This window comes from Sinohyriopsis cumingii, chromosome 6 (assembly GCF_028554795.1).
Source record: "Sinohyriopsis cumingii isolate HCF-2022 chromosome 6, ASM2855479v2, whole genome shotgun sequence".
NCBI lineage: Eukaryota > Metazoa > Mollusca > Bivalvia > Unionida > Unionidae > Sinohyriopsis > Sinohyriopsis cumingii.
The window spans coordinates 111,754,078-111,776,018 of record NC_142966.1 but is presented as its reverse complement, the minus strand read 5'-3'; the positions used below and the strand labels follow the sequence as shown (position 1 = coordinate 111,776,018).

At 35.4% G+C, this 21,941-nt stretch overlaps 1 protein-coding gene across 1 annotated transcript; it reads left to right on the top strand.

Moving 5' to 3' along the window:
* Nucleotides 1-5,684: 5,684 nt before the first annotated feature.
* LOC149797725 (small ubiquitin-related modifier 3-like) lies at nt 5,685-17,524 on the top strand. Its single transcript, XM_089962656.1, has 4 exons — nt 5,685-5,837; nt 12,257-12,382; nt 14,428-14,499; nt 16,323-17,524. Exons 1-4 carry the CDS (start codon nt 5,817-5,819, stop codon nt 16,386-16,388), a joined length of 285 nt encoding a protein of 94 aa, XP_089818782.1. The 5' UTR covers nt 5,685-5,816; the 3' UTR covers nt 16,389-17,524.
* The last annotated feature ends 4,417 nt before the right edge of the window (nt 17,525-21,941 follow it).

Genomic DNA, 21,941 nt, shown 5'->3' with positions numbered 1-21,941 from the left:
ATCGTAACTGAATCACTTTAAATTTGTGGTTATCAAATTTTGTGGTTTGGTTTAAAAATGCATATTCATAGTACTTAATTTTGTGTTTTCGTCACTCGAGAAAAAGAAGAAAAAAAAGCAAGCTATTTTGTGAAAATACCTAACTCACTTCCGTACAGTCTCAAATAAACAGGCTTAATGCCTACTGCATTAGTTATAGACTGATTAGGTAAATTATTCATTGTTTTGACTCAGAATGAATACTGAGATCTAATTCAAACCAATCTGTTTAAAATCAGATCTTCACTGTTCTCCATAAAGGACACAGAGAACAGTGGAGATACGATTTTAATTGATTGAAATCACACAAAATGCCAACAACCATTTGCATGCATGTTGTAGTTTAATGGCATTGTTTTAAGATTAATTCTCTCACTATTCTTAAAAAAAGGGCTTTTGAATCACAAACTCTTGCTGAAACAAAGCAAATGATGGCAAACTGTAAACAAAGCTTTGATCTTTTTTCATATATCAACAGTTCTATTGAGACTGAATCAAACTCATAATGCAGCTCAGACAAGTGGTCAAAAGGAAGGAAACTTTGAAGATGGCAGCATGGTTTGATATTCTCAAAGCACAGTGGAGACAAACTGCTGCCTTCTTTAATGGAAAATAGCATGATAATACTGCCAATTACATGCAACCACTGAAATTTATTTGAGGCCCAGGTTATTGCTCATGTCATTGAACAGGACAGTGGAGATGCACTTGATAGTGTGATGATTGACATGATGACGTATACCTTAAGGGCAAACAAAGTGTCATCTTGGAATAATGTGAATACATTTGACTTTTTGACTTTGAGAATGCGAGGCTAATGTGCAGTATTTTTTTAGCCATATTTACAAAATAATCATAAAAATTAACTTTAGTTTTACTTGCTCAATGGAATTGTGAATAGTACTTTTGATAAACGTAATTATAAATGCAGTGAAAACATTGTATTTTATTTACGAAACTGCTATTATTTTTTAATCAATCTCAGTAATTAATATGGTAAATTCAAACAGGATACGAAAATTTGCTGACGTTGATTGGTTGCCCAGTGATACTTTCATTGATAACAATTTCATTCTACTTGTCAATGTATGTCTGCATGAAACTGGTGATGATAACCCTCATATACATTGAAATATAATTTTGTTATGGGTCAAATGGAAATCAGCAGTTGGGATCACCCATCTATATCAATACCAACTCGAAGCCTGTTTGGAATCATTGCATTAGCACATGAAAACAAAGTCACTGACTGTACAGTCAGGCTTAGAAAAAAGACATTGTTTCAGGTAAAAGAGTTTGGACAAAGACAAGAATGTACCCAAGTCAGAACGTACTCTAGCCAAACATATCCAAGCAAAATATACTCCAGTCAAAATGTACCAAAGTTAAAGCAAGCCTTGACACGTTGATGTTTATAGATTTACTAGCTTAGTTGTATTGAACGTTCCGTATGTTCAGGGGTGTAATAATGGTCTGGAAATGGGCATTCCTTTTCTGCACTCATCAATGTTCCTCCCAAATTGCATCGGAGTTCCCTCACTTCTTCATTGCATTATCACTATTTAACACTACACCACTGTGTATATTAGTAGATGCCACATCTCGATAAGTTGTGAATATGCATGTCTGGCTTTCTTTGATCATTGTAGAAACAATACCATGAATAATGTTACAACATATTGGACTTTGAAAGTAGCTTTGATATTAAGATCCCTTTTAATTATTTAATTTGGAATAACTTAGCACCATACTCTAAGAAAGTCATTCCCAAACCTTTTTCGAGCCACTGCCCCCTTGGTTATCCTCAGCACACACCCCACTTGCCTCGTAAAAAGCATGTATTCAGCATTATTGCCCCCTTGGTAATCCCCCAGCCCCCCTCCCCCCAGTTGTGGTACCACCCACTTTGGAAACCACTGCTCTAAGATGTGTAATTTGCAAATCAAATCTGTCTCAAAGGGATGAAAAATAATCGAGCCAAATTGGACAGATGGATATATAGATAGATAGGGGAAATGGGATAACTTTGGAAGTATTACTTGTGAATTAGATCTGGCAAATGAAAAGACAATTTCAAACTTTTATTACATCCAACACATAAAAATGTGTTCATGTGGCAAAACACAACATATAACAAACGGGTTTTGGGGATGTGCACAAGATTGGAGTGAACATCCATGGATAAACAACATTGATGGACATGGCCCGATGTGATGAGTAATATTTAATTGAATATTTTCAAATTATTAAAATTCAGATCAATATTGATACAAATATTATGTAATGAATACCATAATAAAACATAAAAACAATGCATCACTTCACATTTTTATACATTCAAGCACACCCAAGTGTTGTATTCTATGGGAGGATCAAGTTAGTGTACTACTTTAGATCATCCCAAAATAAGGTCTCCACACAAATTTTTCAAAAATTCTTGCATTTGTCCATGGTTAAGAAAAAAACAAAATCCTCAGTGAGAGGGAAGTAATTGCAACTGAAGAGCTTATGGAGGTTAAAATTACACTGAAGGTTTACACATGATGACTATTGAGGGATGTACGGAAATTCCTATGTTAAAATTGCCATTAGGTTTAACATGTGAGAAACATTATAGGGGTCTATGGGAAATCATATTTTAAAATTGTCCATAGATTTAACGTGTGGGAGACTTTATAGAGGTCAAGTACCAGATCAAAACAGACATATATTCCACCAATCACCTAATTCAGTCAGGGCATATTGTCTCTCTTCCAATCAGAAGATATATTGGATGCATAATGTTTATTTCAATATGTATGTGTACCAGCGTTCCTAGGATTTACAATTACAACAACTTCTACTGCTGCTGCTGTAGCCAGAATTCTTATTCCATAAGAGGATGACCAGTTTAGTTTGGCTGATTTCCTATCATCTCCGCTAGAATCTTTGCAAGTGATGCTAGTACCACCTTACCTCTTTCCCATCATTACCAGTGTATGATGAATTCAGAAAGAAACAGAAAGAGAAGTTGGAGAGTTGTTCTTGTTGTTTTTTTATATATAAGAAGAACAATTATTTCAACAACAGTAAGCAAGAAGAAGGGAAAAAAATAAAGAGAAGTAGAAGTAGTGCTATAATAGAGGTTTTATCGGTCTTTTTTTACTGATCTAGGTTGTTGTTGTTGTTGTGGGGTTTAACGCCATTTTTCAGCACGATAGGCTATACATGGTGGCCAGTATTAATGGTGGAGGAAGAACCCGGAAAACCCACTGATCTAGGTCACAACTTCTACACCATATGACTTTCTCCTCACATTGCACATGTATGCAACTAGTGAAAGCTACCAACAGGAACAGAAGAATAGTCATATCGGGTAGAAGACTAATCTAGATCTGTAATCAACAAAACCTCAATTATATTTGTTTACACATAACTGCTTAGTAAGATTATGATATGCATCAATGCTCACCTGGCAAAGAAAGCTATCGCTTTTGTATATATACAGACAAGTAGTTTTCAGTCAGTCCTATGTAATTGATTGTGGCTCTACTACACTTTTCTCTGCAACTGCAGAAGTAGGATTATTAATCGCCTCAACATTTGTATCTTATTTTCTTTGTTGCAGAGCTGGTATATTATACTGACTGTGGATCCAATTTTCTTTGTAGCAGAGTTAGTATTTTATATTAACTGTGTCAGAATTTTAATTTAAAAAAATACTGCAGTGTATAAAATGGCAAAACTTTAATAAATTGATACATATTATTTTTTGAAAGGATTTATGGATATATCCAGTTATAGCATCATTGTACCAGACCCATGGAGTGTGTGTAACATTACAAAAAAAAAGACTAAATCACTATTTCATTTGAATGCATCATAGAGAGTTGTCAAAGTGGCTCAAATGATGTGTGATTTTACAAACATATCTGGAGCATATTGATAAATTAATTGAGTTAGGACTTGTCTTGGAATCACAGATGTGAAGAACAATACAATAACAAAACGTGAAATTCTTTATATAGATATATAGATTCTGACAGACAAACTGAATGAACTTCAGACTAGAAATTCACACATAGGCAACAAAAACTCCAGTGTTATGATTAATCTAAAAGAGGTTTCGGCCTAGGGAAATATAAACTTGATCAAAATACTTCAAATGCCCATTATGATACTACATCACTTAAATTGCAACAAACTGTGAGTTTTGTCCGATATATTTTGTAAATGATTTAGAAGAAGAAAAAAATGAATTCAATAAAATCAGTTGCCTCCTAATGTAAAAGATAGATCCTCAGGAAGTGATAATGTAGCATGATGTCCTGCCCAGTCACATTATCCTGACATCAGGCCGCACAATCCTAACATTTGACTTCATAATGCTGAGCGCCTAGCGAGGCAGCTTCCAATACCATTTTTATGTCTTTGTTATTACTCAGCCAGGGTTTGAACCCGTGACCCACAGATACAAAACATAGATTAACAAATAGATCACAAAAAACATTGTGTTTGCAAAATGTTACATGCCTGTTTCTACAGGAATTAAACCTTTAAATGTATTATGTTTCAACTAGTTTATTTCAACTTGTTGCAGATGCTGGAAAATATTTTTATTGACATAGAAATGGATGAGTCATAATGACATCTGTTGTTTTATGTAAATTTATGGAAATTATATCCTGGATATTTCATTGTTATTTGTAGTAGGGGTTGTCTGGATGGTAGGTCAGGATAAATGGGAAGAAGGAACAGGGTGATAGGATACCATTGCAACTGCACACAACCCCAACTGGAGTTCCGAAACCAGGAAAGAAAAGGATTCATACTGGATACACCACCTTAGAAATTGAAACCAAGCAGTTTAAACCAAGAAGACTAGAAAAGACAGACATGCAAAAATAAAATTATCTTTTGCAGCCGACACATTTTCTTTTAAATAATTCTCTAAATTTGTTTAATAGCCTATAATTACTACTATAACAACGAAATATCCGTGATTAATTGGAGGATTGTTAGCACATCAGCACACTTCAGGTCACTGGTACATAAATACATTCAAGACTATAGAGACACATCAACACCTCCAGCACTGGATCTTATTTCGAACACTGTTGGAATTTAATTAGATCTTTATTCATTAGGATTAATGATAGAACTTTTTAGACTATTATTGGGATTTAATTCGCATTGCTCTAAGTCCTTTTTTTGAAATTTTTTTCACTTTTTATTACAGGGAAATAAATTATCTGTCGAATTTTACAAAACTTGTTGTTTTTCGCTCTTTTCTATTACTTAGTTTAAGACCAAAGAGTCGTAATACCCTTCTTGATGGAGAAAATTTTCTGAAAATAATAAAACATTTGCTCCAATTTACTACGTATTTTCTTCACAATGAAAATGTCAATCTTGACGTGCGGTTCAACAGATATTAAAGCTACGCTTGCAAGGGATGTTTAAACAACTGTTGCAGAAAAGCGGGAAATTACGTCAGAGGCAGAAAATTTTAATGACAAATTTGATTGGATGAAAATTGTAAGGTAGGTGTTTGCCGTAACGCCGTTGTAAATTGCAGTTATGACCTTCATACATAATTTATTCTCTCACATATATCATAATGAAATTGCTCTTATTAAGATTTTGATGAAGATTTTTTTCGCCAAATTTTAATGACGCAAAACGAACCAGTCTACTCTTGATCAGCAGCAATCGGCAAGTCCCGCCATACTGCGCCATATTTTAGAACCTTTGTGTCGTTTTCAGTATATCTTTTTCTGTTTCCAGACGCGGTAGTCATGTCTGAAGAACACAAAAAGGTATGTTATTGTATCTTGTAAGTTAAACATAATTTTTTGAACGGTAATTTGGGTTATTTACCATCCGAGTGTTTTGTAACATGAATCTTCAAACCGGTCTCTTGTAGGCCTATATTTTTTTCTCTCTTTTAGGTTCGATAATAAACTGTCAGTTCAAAGCACGTGATCAGTTCTATGATTGAAAAAAAAAAAAAAAACAAAGTATGCACAGTGGTACGTATGTGTCTATAATGAACAAACAACACTGAAGGTGATACTTGGGTTGTAGGAGTAAATTACAACGTGGGGTCGCGTGGTGCACACCCTCATAGATACGCGACGCAAGCAAAAGTGCATTGTCAGCGTGGTCATATAGTTGCATTAATTGTTGCTCTAAAATCTAATACTAATATTGTTTAACCAAACGTGCAATCATTCCTTATTGTTGAATGATCTGCACCTTAGCTTAGACAAGTCCTACAGTGTAAGACATCCATCCAATGCTTGATATTTATGATGTCCTACTACAACTTAATTTAGAAGGAAATTATATTACAGGTAGCAACAGGGAATGAATTTTCCAGAATATTAGAATAAATAAAAATGGAATGTTTTCTGTGTTATTCGAGTGTGCTGAATCAAAAAATGTTGGGTGAATATTCAGCCATACGAATAAATAGACATTTCCTATGTTCCAGGTATTTGTGAGCTTTCTCCCCTCCCCCCATATTCGTATACAATAATAGATTCTTGAGTCATACACGTTGAACTTATTTATATGTGGCGCTAAAAATTTATTGTTTATGCATAATTTGAACTCATCTTTATGAGATTTGTTTCAAATAAATTAACAGCATGCCATTCAAAACAAGTGATCCATCCACGACTTTTAATATTGGTCTTTGGTCACTTTTTTCTTCAAAATCTTGACTTCTTGGCTATTTTGAGCTGAAATTTGCATATTTCCTACATATGGTAAAATATAATGCAGGGCTCGAAACTAGCCCGAGCCTAGCAGATTTTCTGTCAGACTAGTAACTTTCGTAATGTTAATAGTCTGATGGGCTAGTAAGTTTCGGTTATCAATAGTCAGCGTTTGTTTACGCCATTCCCTAATAAAGACTTGACTTAGCCGATTTTCTGTAGAATCAAAGCAGTGGCCATTGTAAACAGCCATAAAATATTATCATGAGAAGATGAAGTCAATTTTCCTTGGAAAGGTGCGTTTCTATAACAAGAATCCATTCGATTTTTATGCATCTCACTTAACGTAAATTATGGTCCCATCATTAACAACGGAAGTTTAGTAATTGATCCTAATTAATCTGATAACAAATTAAATGAAAAAATGACGTATCACACTTTATTCACTCGCCCGCAGCAACAAACTACAAAGCGGTATACCACACAAAAGAACACGGCAAAAACTATTCAAAGAAATTAGTTTGCACGTTTTTTTTCTTTAAGGTTGTTTTTTTTTGCTCGCTACCCAAACGCTCCAACAGTCACAAACAGGAAACTACATATTTTACATTTCCATTGAAATAATTAAGAATTAAATCAGTTTATTATTATTACATTATTGACACATCCTTTCCATACAAATACTTTTTCTATGATGATGAGAAAAGGTTTTATATTTTTCCCTTACAAGAATGAACAAATAATTGAATACACATGGAGATATCCAAGTAGAATGCCGTACATTTGTTGGGAATTAAAATCTCTGAGCATGGGCATCAAAGATTTGAAAATTTTCCACCTTATTATTTTCAACAATACATTGAGGTTCGATTAATTAGGAACAATTACCAAACTTACAACTTGTGATACCGTAATTGGAGCTGTTAAATACAACAAGCCGAGTGTCAGATGGCTTTGTTTGATGTGAACACACCTTTTCCAAGCCGAAACTAACACTATCTTCTGATGGTAATATTTTATAACAGTGTTTACAATAGCCACTGTTTTGATCATGCAGAACATCCGCTGCAGTTAAGTCTTTGTTAGGGAGAGGCCATTTAATTGTGTGAGATGGCAAAGACACGTGTTTTGAAACGTGTTTCTTGCTCTGACTTTCTTATAAAGGACACTGTGCCATTCCTTTTCTTGCTTTAAATAATTCACGTCAGCTATATTATAACATTTCGTATTTCAAAACAAAGCACAATTCTCTCATAAGACTGGCAAAATGTGGCATTTGATAGATGTTCAGCCACCGAAAACAGAAAAAAAAAAGTTGAATGAGAATGAGGAGGAATAATTCTTATGATAGGGAAAAGCATAATGGAAAGTTTCAGAAGAAATGGACAAAAGACAGGGAATGGCTGAATTATGACGAGGAAGGAAACGTTATGTGGTGTAACTGGTGTACGCAATTCGCAAAAACACACAGAAGACATTGTTTTGTTGTTGGTTGTTCGAACTTTAAAATTGAATCGGTAAATGTACATGAAAGCTATGTGACATTGTTTTGTGAACAGGACTAGTAACGATTTGGCAGGACTAGTAAATTTCTCAATTTACTAGTCCTTCTGGCTACAAAGAAATTTGTGTTAAATTCGAGCCCCGTAATGTTTTGTGAACATTCAGCTTTAATAATAAATTTACTTTTTCATTGTTTGAGGTACATCTGAAGCCTTTTTATGCCTTGTTTAAGCACCCTCCCCTATAATTTTTTCATAAAATACCATAATGACGAGTCAGACATAGTTGAAATTATATCTTTCTTTGATAATGGTGCAGAGTCAGTAGAGTATTCTTGTACATATATATATATATATATATATATATATATATATATATATATATATATGTTCCTCTGAAATCACAATTTAGTAAACAATAATGTCAAAGTTGAGAATAGATTGATATTCACAATAAATGCTATGAATTGGTTTGCTTTACTTCAAAGTAAATTAAATCTTACCACTTTTTGCCTATACTTAATGTGAAAATTTTAAATCAAATAGGCCTACCGAGGTCTTTAGGTTATTAGATATCACCCGTCATTGGTAAATGCTACCAAGTCCGAGTCTAACCTTGAAAATACACTAAAAGTTGTACCAGCGTTTAATATAATAAACTAAAATATGTATAGCCTGATTCCATGGTATAAATGTCTGCTTTGTCATAAAATGAGTTTTTGTGTTTTTGACTCGATTTATGCACTGTTTACATTTTTTATGGATCCATGTGTGCATGCTAGCATGGTTGACCCAGACCTGCCAACTCTTACGATTTTTCCACAAGTCTTGCAAAAATTACCCTTAAAATACGGACTTATAGTCGCAAAGACTAAAGAATTGATCATTGCCAAAAATGGGGATAATTGGTTCATCCGTGTTTTATTTGGATCTGGGTTTCATCTTAGAATTAGTGAAATTAATCAGGGAACCAGACTAACTTGACAGCAGCACCCCAGGTGCTTCAAACTGCACCTATTTGTTCATGCAATGTGTCTGCATGATCAAACTGTTGATTATAGAATTTTTTTAAATGGCGCCCAGAAAGTGATGCAGGGTTACAGGTTTAAGAAGGTCGTGGAGTGGAGTCTTCATTTTGACATTTAGAAATCATATTTTCTTATGCCTTTTGAGTCAAAATGTGGACATTTTTGTACGCTATCACTTTTCTTAAAGTATAATCGTTCTTTCTTGATACAAAATTGATTATTTTAAAACCCAAACTAGCACGTGATCCAATGTTTAAGAAATGACACATCATTGCACAGAATTACCTGATGTGCAGAATTGACTGGCATGGTGGTATATATTAAAACAATTTATATTCAAGTAAATGCACATACATGACTTTTGCTGTACTGGGTGCACTTGTCATTTAACAACAAAGCAACTAACTATCCCAGGTCACCATCTGACCCCTCTGTGAGCCCATTTTAATCTTTTCAAAGTAGACTAGAAGTTTACTGATGGACTCGTGCCAATGTATACAGGACACGAAGCGACTGATGAACTTCATGTAAAAATGTTCCTCAAAATGAGTGATGTGCTTAATTGGTACATAAATGAAAGGTGTGGAATGTCTTTACTGTGGTGTATGAGTGACTCAGTGCACAGATACTATGTTAAAAAAATTAGAACAGAGTCACTCTGAAGTAGACCAGATGTGTAGTGTGCCAAAGTGACCAATACTCAAAGCTGTAGATAGACTTGTTGCCACTCAGAATTAGTAAGGTACTTACCCAGTAATTGGTACATGGGGGAAGTGTGTGAAATGTCTTCTTTTGATGGTGTAAGTCAGGAATAACTAATTGTGCTGATAGTATAAAAAAATTAACATTTGATGGGTCAGATTTTGACCTGCGAGAGCTTGTTATCTTGCATTCATTGGAAAGGGTGTTATCATTCGTTTGTAATACAGCTTTCCACATCAGCCAAGAGATGAGTGATTCATAGCTGCCAACCCTCACGAATTTGGTGTGAATTTCACGACTTTTTCAGCGATTCACGAATTCACGCCGCAAGCCAAAAATTCACGAATTCTCCAATCCTCAATTATTTTAAATCTTTAATAAAATAACCGATTTCCCGTTGAGCACTAGTCGTGATATTCGCAGTAGCCGAAACGGTCTGGTACTGCTGGTCGCGATATTAGAAGATCTACAGCCAATTAGTACAATTGGCCCGGTAGCAAGCATTTTAGCCTATTTTAATCTATATGTATAAGAGTAGTTTTACAAATGCTTTTGAGAGAAACTGGGGCCTAACCGGAATTTTGCTTCGCGCATGCGTCACCAACACTGATTTGAGTTACGGTTTTGAAAATGTCTAAACCACCAAGAAAAAATAAATGTATTTCTCAAAAAGTGAAGTTTAATTTGGAGTATACCAAAATTGGCTGTGCATTCTGCCATTAAACATTGATATTCATCATGCTTTTTGCACTCAGTGTGCCATCGCAGAGACGATGTGAGCAAGTACGTCGGTTGCGAAAAAGACGTAGAAGTTGGGAAAATTAAGAATTCGCAGATTTCAGGTCCGGAATATTTTAAACAATTGGTGGAAGAAATGCAGGCTACCAACGCTGAAGCATTATTTGTGAGTTTTCTTGTCGAACACAAGCTACGTTTATCAACTGGAGACCATGCTAAACATTTGTTCTGTCAAATGTTGCCGGACTCGAAAATCGATTCCAAATTTTCATGTGGAAGGACCAAAAGTGCTGCAGCTCCTGTGCATTCCTCACAGCAACAGTGCAAGTGAAAGTGTATTTTCTCTAGTGAGGAAAAGAAAGACTTTAGAGACTCCTTAGCTGCAGAAAATTTGTCAGTAATTTTAGTCACCAAGATCAACCAGCCGGCAAGAAGTATGAACTGTTTAGAAAACAAATTTACGATTAAGCAGTTGAGGAAGTTCAAGTCTGCCACAGTATCATGTCTTGATAAATAAATATTTCTGCATATATGTAGTGTTTTAGTTTTATATTGCTAACTTCATATAGTGTAGTATTGACGGTCAGAGTGGATGGAGTGGTCAGAGTGGATGGAGTTATTGTCATGGTATTTTTCACGAATTCTTGTCCAAATTCATGACTTTTTATCCCTATTTTCACTAATTGTGAGCCTGGAAGGTTGGCAGCTATGGTGATTTACTTGGCTACTTATACTTTACACCTGCCTACTTAAAACAAATATCCCTTTTGGGGTAGGTTCCACAAACCCCTGTCTACTTTGGCAACTGACCCACGACCTTTAAATCTATTGGAAGGCCCTGTAATCATAATCAGTTATAATCGTTTACTGTAAGAGCTGTAATTGTAATCACTGATTTCAGATGCTTTGTAAGTGCAGTTGTAATCGTATTTTGTTGGCAGTGTAATCGCATAGTGTAATCATGATTACAGATGATTACTACCAAAAAATCACTTGGATAATAAAAACTTCATAAGCAGAAGACCATGAATGCTGACTAATACATTAAGAAATGGGTAATTTTAGGTGGCCAATATCATGCTAATTTTTTTTCTAAAGAAATACAAAGCAATTCCTATGTAATCGTAATCATGGTTTCCAAATAAAGGCTAACTATAATCATGATTATCAATGCCAAACAACTTGTACATAATTGTAATCTATCACCTATAATGAACCCTTTGGTTAACAAAGATGGTACCATTTATGAAGGGGCCCCGAGTGGCCGAGTGGTCTAAAGCGTTCGCCGTTACGGATCACTGCCATCTCACCTCTGTCTGCGCCGGGTCGAGTCTCAGATTCAGCCAATGTAGATATGTGAGAAAGCATGCCAGTAGCTTCTCGTGGGTCGGTGGTTCTTTCCGGGGTTTTCCCGGGTTCTTCCTCCACCATTAATACTGGCCGCCATATATGGCCTATCGTGTGCTGAAAAATGGCGTTAAACCCCACAACAACCAACAACCATTTATGAACTTCAGTTTTCTTAAATTCTGTTTTTAATTTACAGGATGAAAAGAAAGATTCTGAACACATCAACTTGAAGGTTTCAGGTCAGGATGGTAGTGTTGTGCTTTTCAAAATTAAACGACACACACCACTCAGGAAACTCATGCAGGCATATATAGATAGAACGGTAAGTGATATATTCATAATGCTGTCTTGAGGTTGTGCGTGTAATGCTTTGGCTTTGTCTGACTGGTGCATGCTTTTCCACACAGTAACTTCCTTTAGTACACCTTGACCAAACTTTTCAGTAACCTTTTTCATAAGGGTACAAAGAAACTTGCAATTTCTTGGGTCAAAAGATTACAGTTCAGGGTAATTCAAGTAAAGAAAAGAAAAATGGACTTGAGCAATTTCTACTGTAAATCTTGGGACACCCTTAATTATTATTATTGTAATTTTTTATAACCTATAAATGTTGGGACATGAAATTATATCTTTTTTTTTCATGTAATGTAAGTCTTTGGACACTTTCAGAATATTTTCTAATAATAGATTTGTCTTTTTTTTTTTTTAAAGAGACTATTATCATGAGTTATTACATGGACATGTTATAAGTTAATATAATTTTATTGAAAAGATGGTGAATTTATTTAATTTTCCTTCTTTTTCTTGTTATACCTAATTCTACCTAATTCAGCTATATCATGGTTCTCAATAGATTTCAAAACTGAAGAGTGTTGACCCTTGAACCCAAAATCTTGATTCAATTCTTTTAGGCAGTTGTGAGCCCATAGCTGTGAAACAAATGATGTTTAAGATTTCTTGTCTTGTGCTAAATAATGAGAAACACTTGTGCAGAGTTTTTTTAAGAAACATACAAGCTGATTTTTACAAAAGTGTTTCTCTTTCTAACTATGTTATTGTGTGTATCTTTTGGATATGAAACAGTGGATTATTTTATACTTTAACGTATTTTCAACGTCCCAACGTATTCAATCCTTAAGTGCTCAGGATCATTTTATATGCAAACATACACCCCTACAACTATGAAGGTTTTATATTATTTATCTATCAAGGATGTACATCACTGAATTGTCAGTTCACTTTTCCACTTGTCCTTCAATATTCTAACAAATTTCGGGGATTGACTCTGCTTCCCTTCTCCTCAGAGCTGACACTGTCATTCTGTTTCTTTGGAGTCTGCAGGTCAGAAAATTCATAACCGGCGAGGCCTTGAGTGTCCTTGTACCTCTTTTTTTTTTTGACCGCCATGCAATATCTTGCCTTGCTGTAGCTCTTGATAGAAGACCTTCTTAGGTAAGCGTTCTACTAGCATGTAGACAACAACAGTTTTCAGTGCAGAACTGCATGCTGAGTGTGTCCTTGACAAAAACTGCGTTAAATATACAGCCCATAGATTAAATGAAAACATGTTAGGAAACCAACTGGACATAAGGGGAATTTAAAATGTTTTTTATTTTTATTTTCTTCACATATATAATTTTTAAGGGCTTTTTGTCCAAATTTAAAAGAACACTTGCTTAAAATAATGTTCTCATCTCAACAAGTGGATTTAAGCAGTTGACATTTGTTTTCTGTGAAATTAAAACATGTTATATGAAGTTTTCTTTTGAATTTCAATAGAACTTATTTCTAGTGATACATCCTGCGGTTTTTGACATAGTCATCAGCAAGTTCAGATGAATTGAGTTTCAGAAATGAACAAGTTTTTGATTTTACAAGGTGCACATTTTCGAAACCAAGATGTTTTATATATGCCTTTCAGTAATGGTCGTAAGTGAGCTTTGAAAGTCTATTTATTTCACCCATAGTAAAAACCTCTTAATGTTTTTTAAAAAAAGCACAGGAGCCGTTTTTAGACTGATTCCTGGTAAAGGTAAACACTTTCTTTTTTCATATTATAAAAGTTGGAATAGAGAGTTGATGCATCACATTTTTACGGTAACTTTTCTTTATGGGGTTGTTGAGGTTTTGTGACAAAAAGTTGTGCAAACATTTTGGTGAATCGTTCTGAGAGAAATAATTTTTTGTCAAAAAGGTCCGCAGGTGTTGCTTCTGTTTTTATAATTTTTGGCCCTAAGGTTTAGTGAAATAGCTGACCATTTTTGAGTGATTGCCCAAATCTGACAGGGAAGTGAAGCCAATACACTCTAAAATTTTAGTCCATTGTGAACCCTGCATTTATGTAATGAAGCTGTTTTTATATTTCAGGGAGCAAAGAAGGAACAGCTCCGGTTTCGATTTGATGGCTCAGTAATAAATGAAGATGACACACCAGCAGGTGTAAGTAGAATAATTACAATTTTTTCAACTCTATTGATTTATTTATAACATCATTTGATCTATATTTCCATAAATAGCTCGACAGTGTTGCTTCTAGGCTGTGAAAGTGTACAAATCATGCAACATTTACTGTTAAAAGATCTGATATTAGCAATGTGTGAGAACTTGCCATATGAAAGCTGAACACCCTCAAATAAAAATGGATGAACAGATATTCTAAATGAAGTTTGATTATGTCCCCAATTAAGGTTGCCCACTTTAGTCTTGTTGACCAGACCACTCTGGTGGTCCGAGTGGTTAGAGCGTCTGCCTCAGATGCAGGAAGTTGCAGGTTTGAACCCCAGCCAGGTTTTACCAAAGACATAAAAAATTGGTACTAGCAGCTTCCTCACTTCGCATTCAGCATTAAGAGGCGAGTATCAGGATAATTTGACTGGATGGGATATGATGCTACTGCATGATATCTCGGTGCTACACATCACCATAAACTGCCACACTGGCTTTTCCATGCATTGCCCATGCTGCCAAGCTGCACACGACTGTCAGTCCTTTCAGGCATGCATAAGACTGGCAGTTCTCAAGTTGTTAACTGATTACTATAAAGTTACCATTGCCAGGATTTTAGACTTGGATCATGATGTAAAAATATGCCAGTTATAAGTTGGAACCCTTAAGATGTATGTTCAGAACATCTATTTGAATGGAAAAGTTAAGGTTTCTGGGGAATAGGATCATGTACATCTTCCATAAGGATTTATTATGAAACTTAAGTTAGTTGTGCACATTAATCTCAAGACTGCAGATTGTGCGAGTTTTTCTACTTGGCAACATTCACACTGCAATCAAATATAAAAAGATCTTAAAATACCAGAAGAATGATGATATAACATCTACAGTCATCAATACAGCTGTGGAGTTAAAAGTAACCTCAGCTAGAGCAACTGGTAAAAGTGATTTTTAGTCTCATGACAAGAGTGATAAGCATATAAAATGATTGGATTTAGTTTTGAATGTTTCCACTTAAATGTGACAGACTTGGAGTAAAACACTTGCGCAAACAAGACAGTCACTTCTAAACTTGTGTAGTTGTGATTGCATCTCTGTCATGTCCCAACCCTCCATTGAGATGCAATCTTTGCCTGGGCCTTGTTAATAAAAAATATTTTGAAGTTCTTGTTCAAGATTGAAATTCTAAAATTGTATGGCCTCTACAGATGTACTCGACATCTTAATTTATATGCAGCAGTTGTAGTGCTTGAAGGTTACAATTTTTGTTTCTTGAAGTTCCTGATGAAATATCTGTATGAACCACAACAATGCATTTTCAAATTTACCAACCTTAAATGCCTCCCATATGGAGCCAGGTGCTAATTTTCCATTCATATCTGTGCATATTACCTTCATTAATAGCTACCTCACGTGTACAGGTATGTTTTTAGTCTGGCCCCATTGGTGGCTGGTTAGGTGATGTACACATATTCTACTACATCTTAAGAATAATATCACATAGTCTAAAATTCTACGTTTGTGTGCAAGGAGTTCCTGTCCACCTGATTAAGATGAAAGCTGTTGTCAGTAATGCTATGTATTTATTTATATACAAGTTGTACATCAGTCATTCTCATCAACTGAAATTTGAAGATATTTATTATTTGCATCCATGTACATTTAAGAATTCCTATTGCGTTTACATTGTGGAACATACATGGTAAAATGCTCTTTGGAATTCCTGTTTAATCATTTCACGAGTCTTTAGCTACTTTAGAAATTGATGTGATGTTACATAAACAGAATATATTTTATACCTTACACTTTGTTTGCAGTTGGACATGGAAGATGGAGATGCAATTGATGCTTTCCAGGCACAGACAGGAGGTCTCAGCAACTAGGATCTATGACTTCTCCGTTTAAATAACTCCATCATGTAAAATATTAAATTGGATCATTAACTGAAGGGATGCTTTCAGTTCTTCTGCAGATATAGAAAAATCTCCATGCACAACTTGAAAAATCTCATTTCCAGTAGTACCATTTTAATCTACTATTGGCAGGATCAAGAAGCCAGTTTCCAAATAATGGCTTTAATCTGTGTCTTAATAAGGGATACAATGCACCCAACAGGAACAGTTAGCTGAGCATGCCTTAGTGCTGAATGTGGATCATTGATTTCATTTATTGTTTGATTTTAGCGATCTGGGAATCGTGTGATATTTTAGTATGTCATATACCCTAGCATTACAGCTAAATGTCATAAAAGGGAAGTTATAGACTGGTGTTTAGTGCTAAGGTGTCTACAGCTAAGGAACATTATTTTTCAACATTTTTGTACACAATCTGAATTTACTCCAGTACTCCTGTAATGATCTGTTGGTCGGAACAAAGTAATTAATCTATTCCTATAAGATGGCTTACATCAAAATCATAGAGGGGACAAAAAATTTGAACCACTCATTTTTCATATATCTTGCAGACACCATAAAGTAGACTGCCCAATAAATGTATAATGCAAATTTAATTATAAATTTGTTTTGAAAGAACTGTTTCCTAGTATTTACATTTAAATCTTGACCGCCTTATAATTTGGATACTAAAATAAACGGAACACAAGTAGAATCGATCATGACCTACAGCAGTGAATCGTACATGAAAATGGTACATATTTTTTCTGTAACAGTCGTAACAAAACGACCAGTTGTGGTAGTGAAAAATGTGATGTGTTGCAGGAAAGATGCAGGAAAGATCGAGTTTTTATATCCTTGTGAGAATTTGTCAGTTTTATTTTATATATCTTCATCATTCTGTGTAATGCCCTGGACAGCAGTCTTAAGGACTATATGTTCGGGACATGATGTTTAAAAAAAGTGTCAAATAGGGAAGGCTTACAGTTGATAACTTTATGAGAGTAGAGGTACATTTTAAATCATTTCTTATCAGTTTATACATAGTCATTGTCATCTTGATGATTAAACATGTACATTGTGTATGTCTTGTCTATTTTCAAAAATAAATGTTTGAATGTGACAAACTTTTTGTTATTGTTTAGCTTATTTTGCTTTGGTGTTTTATAGCTTCTAAATGGCAAGACATAATTGTAAGTTTTTTGAATGCTATCAACATTAAAGATTCTGTGTTTGGTTTGGTGTATTAGGGTACAGCAACACAAATGCAGGGTTCCTGTTGGATCTGGGATCCTTGCAATAGTTTTGGAATATAAAAAATATATTTCAAGGGTCTTGAAAAGTCATGGAATTTCTTGAAATCTTGCAACATTTTGGAAAAGTTGTGGAATTCCTGACAGTGGAGTTTAAAAAACTGATAACTGCTAATTTCATACAGCACAGAGTACTGATTAAAAAAACATGACAATTTACTCAACAAAGCAAGATATTGTGGACATTGAGTTTCGTGAAGTGGCCCTTGAAGGGTTTTGGAAAAGTCGTTAAATTTGTATTTGCTAAGTCTGCAGGAACCTTGCAAATACCTTTTTAAAGTACCAGCACAGTTGGAGTAAAATGCTTCGCCAATGTGCATTAGTAGCAGACCTGGACTGATCCAGTACTAAGATGTGAACCTGCACCCATTTGATTGCGACTGGCATGGTAATCACTGGATTCTGTGGTAAAGTGTGGATAATTTGTACATCTTGATAAAATAGACAATCAGAGACTTGGACTCGGTGCAATTAGAACTTAGAATGCCTGTATTGAAGCAAAACCCAATACATTTGGAAACAAAACTTGTTTCCCATTTTGGCATGTGCTATCATTTAACCATCATGGCTATCAAAACCTTACAAAATACAAATCCTCTCCTTTTTCAGAGTAAATTCAATGAAATCAGATGCTCCAGTATTAGCCATACGTCCCTGTGTACAGTTTGAAAGAAGGAGACAAAGTATGAACTGCCATTGCAGCACCCCTTAGTTCCATTTGAGCCACTTTCCAGATAAAGCCTTTTTCTGCTGCCAAATTGAAGCCATATGCTAAGCTTTGAGCTATGTTGAAATGTCTTGCAAAATCAGTCTGTTTGGATTATGTATCAGAATTGAAAGACGTAAAGAATCTTAATCTGACAACATTAATAGTAGGGGTGAAACACATACATGACAACCATTACGCTTTTGGCGTAATCATAACGCTTTTTTTCACCAAATTATGCATTACGTGTAACTGTATTCGGATTAAGTGTTTTCTATATATCCCCCTCCAAAAAAATATTAATTTGTTTTCTCATTTTTATTAACATCCCATTAATCCTACAGACCGAATTCTAGAAAAGATGGCTTCTGTGTAACTACAACATAAAAGTACTCTTGTCCGAAGACTTGCATGTACTTTCCTAACAGTATGATATAATTTTTATAGCAGTTGCCCACTTAAAGAAACATGCTGGTTTCTACTGTCAACTTTTGACCTTGGTTTCTATTTATAACAGCAGTATGGCTTAGGAGAAAATGGACTGGTTTTGAAACTTTTAATATTTGGTCGCAGATTCTTTGTTCTAATTCAGAACAGAACCAGTCTCTAGGTATTTGGCACTAAAGGTCAAGTCTGATTTATTTTAGTCGATGTGTGTTAGAGCAAAACTATTTTTCAAATGATTTCACGGATTCGGAAAAGACGAAAAACTGATTCAGAGATAAATACCTGAATTACACAATAGAGCGTTCCATTCTTGGGATCTTCAAGCCCCTTGCAGGCTGCGTGGAAAGGATTTTAATACTGGTCATGGTGGTAAAACCACAGGGGCTCGTATCGTTGCTTAAAAGTGACGTGTCATACATATACTTTATAATAACTAGTTATTATATAGTACATGTATGGCAGGTCAATTTTAAGCAACAATACAAGCCCCTGTGGGTAAAACAAAAAACCTTGAATTGGCTCGTTTACTAACACCAGTACTGAGGTAACTTCTTTTTATACAGCAGAACTAAATTGTGGGCACAAATTGTATAAGTGCAGATGCGTTATCTACAGAGTTCTTAATAAAACACGGACCTCTAGCGATAGAAGACTACATTGGTCCTTTGTTCAGATGGATGTTTCCCAATTCCAAAACTGCAGAAAATATGCATGTGCAAGAACAAAATCATCTAATATTGTTAGGTGTTTAGCAGAAGATAATTCACTTAAAATTGCAGAAGCCATGAAAATTGGGCATTTTAGTATTGCAACAGACAGGAGTAGTGATTTAAAAGTTGAATGCAATTTTCTTTTTCTTATCAATCAGTTTAGCCATTAGAATCATGTTACAAAACCATATATCCATATCCAGGTTAAGATCAACTGAAAAAGGTTGATGAAATTAAGAAGTAAAGATATTTATTTGGAAACCTTTGCACAAGTAGGCTATGACATTGACTTAAACATTAATATGGAACAGATAAGAAATGGGCATATTACTATAATAATTAGTCATTAAACTACTGATTTGAGAAGTTTGTGTTAGTGAAAAATCCTATTTTAGAGCAGATGTATCCAAAAAGTAATATCTGTGAGCTCTGGAAAATTTTAAATAACGGCCACAACAATCAGTTTCACAACATTAAGGAAGCACAGAAAAATATTCATACACAGATAAGGAAATAATTAACAGATTAATACTTGCATGTATGCGTTGGCACTGCATTGCTTCGTTTGTGTTGAGGTGCCAAAAATATACCCCATGACATGAATGCATATTTATGTATTTGGTGGTAAAGTTGTTGAAAGTCATACATCTACATCATTTGATGTAGTTAACTGAAACTAGGTTATAGTATTATTGTATGCGTTAAACTTTTCCATGTTCACTGATATGTTGTGGTTTCTTGTCTTGCCTGCTAAGCAATGTTGTTATAATGCATGCTTTTTTCTTAAACTTTTACCTCAAATTTACTGATATTCCAGTATCAGATATTTCCTTGAGTGATGTAGGTAAAGGTAGCTAAGAACTTCATTGTGCTTCTGCTGAAATAGTAGAAAGGGAGTACATACTGTTTTGCTGCCATTTGTCTGTACATCTATTCCAGATTTGTTGGTACACAAAACTGTTAAAATTAATGCCATGAATTAGTAGAGAAGCAGATATGATTAGATTTTCTGGAGTTCCTGGTGATGTAGTCCTTGCTAGATGGTCTCCGCACATTACTCATCTTATGGTGGTGCTGCCTTCCACACATGTATCAGCAATTTAAATTTCAGTTCAGTAACTGATGGATACATGGCTCTGTTATGATTAATACTTAAAAAATGTGTTGTTGTTGTTGTTGTTGTTCTAGGGTTTAACGCCATTTTTCAGCACAAGATAGGCTATACATGGCGGCCAGTATAACTGGTGGAGGAAGAACCCTGGAAAACCCAGGGAAGAACCACCAACCCACGAGAAGCTACCGGCAGGCTTTCCCATAAAAAATGTGTGTTCTGAAGAATGTAATGCCATGGGTCAAAAGAAGAGGATTTTACTTACCATCTGCTGAGGTGGGTGGGGGAGCAGCACCCTCTACTGACCAAGGGACCAGTGAGGGCTAATGTGTGAGGTCCACACACACACACACACACACCCTTTAAGTCCCAAGGACCCTTTGCTTGCTCTATGATCCAGTCCCTAGAAGGAAGGAGCACTTGGATCCAAATCTATCCATTCTGGGGAATGTTCTTATTTCAGATCCGAGTCACATGCAGGTTACTTGCTTGGTGGCTGGTCACTGTGCGCCGGGTACTGGGTATGGATCTTTGGAACCCATATAGAGATGGGTATCTGAGTCCCCACCTCTCTACACCACATATTCATTCCACAGGTGATTTGGCAAGGATTTCCCTATTGTTCCCCTTAGTCCCTATGGGGCCTTCCTCTGCAGGGGTACAATTGACCTCTTCCCTACATGGCAGCCATACACTTCTAGAAATGGGCTTCATCATTGTGAGGTCATGCACAAGTGCCGTCAACCTATTGTGTCCCATGAGGCTGGATCAAACAAGAGGGAGAATCGATCTTACCCAAAACTCAGATAGAAAAGAACAGTCCTAAACCTTTAACAGATACCACTGCTCGAAATAGTTTGTTTGGGAGGAGTACCCAAGAAATGAAGATTCACCTTCCACAAATTATCCTATGCAGAGAGATACTTGATCACCTAGTCTTGCCTCCCAGGAAGGAGTGCAGGACAATGATGTCCTTTCTGTACTTGTTAAGACACTGATTTTGAGCAGATCAGAGAGGTTCCCCCGCCCACTGGGTCTCTTACTCCTTTCCAGCCTTCAGTGAACTAGACAAAGGAAGAGGAAACTTGGTTGTTTGATATGGCAGTGAATGAGGTTTACTGCCTCCTACCTAATGACCTTTGTCCCAAACCTTCATATTTTGGTGACTCAAATGTTCTCGTTTAGAGAAACAAACTGAATCCAACTCTTTCAGATGTTTTGTTCCTTCTGTTACAGTAATGGAGCTTTCTAAGAGAT

What these genes read in the sequence shown, in the direction of transcription:
- LOC149797725 (XM_089962656.1), top strand. Translation starts at nt 5,817, where the DNA reads ATGTCTGAAGAACACAAAAAG. An exon ending in TGTCTGAAGAACACAAAAAG is followed by an intron (nt 5,838 to 12,256) that starts GTATGTTATTGT and finishes TTTAATTTACAG; the next exon opens with GATGAAAAGAAAGATTCTGA. An exon ending in AAGATGACACACCAGCAGGT is followed by an intron (nt 14,500 to 16,322) that starts GTAAGTAGAATA and finishes CTTTGTTTGCAG; the next exon opens with TTGGACATGGAAGATGGAGA.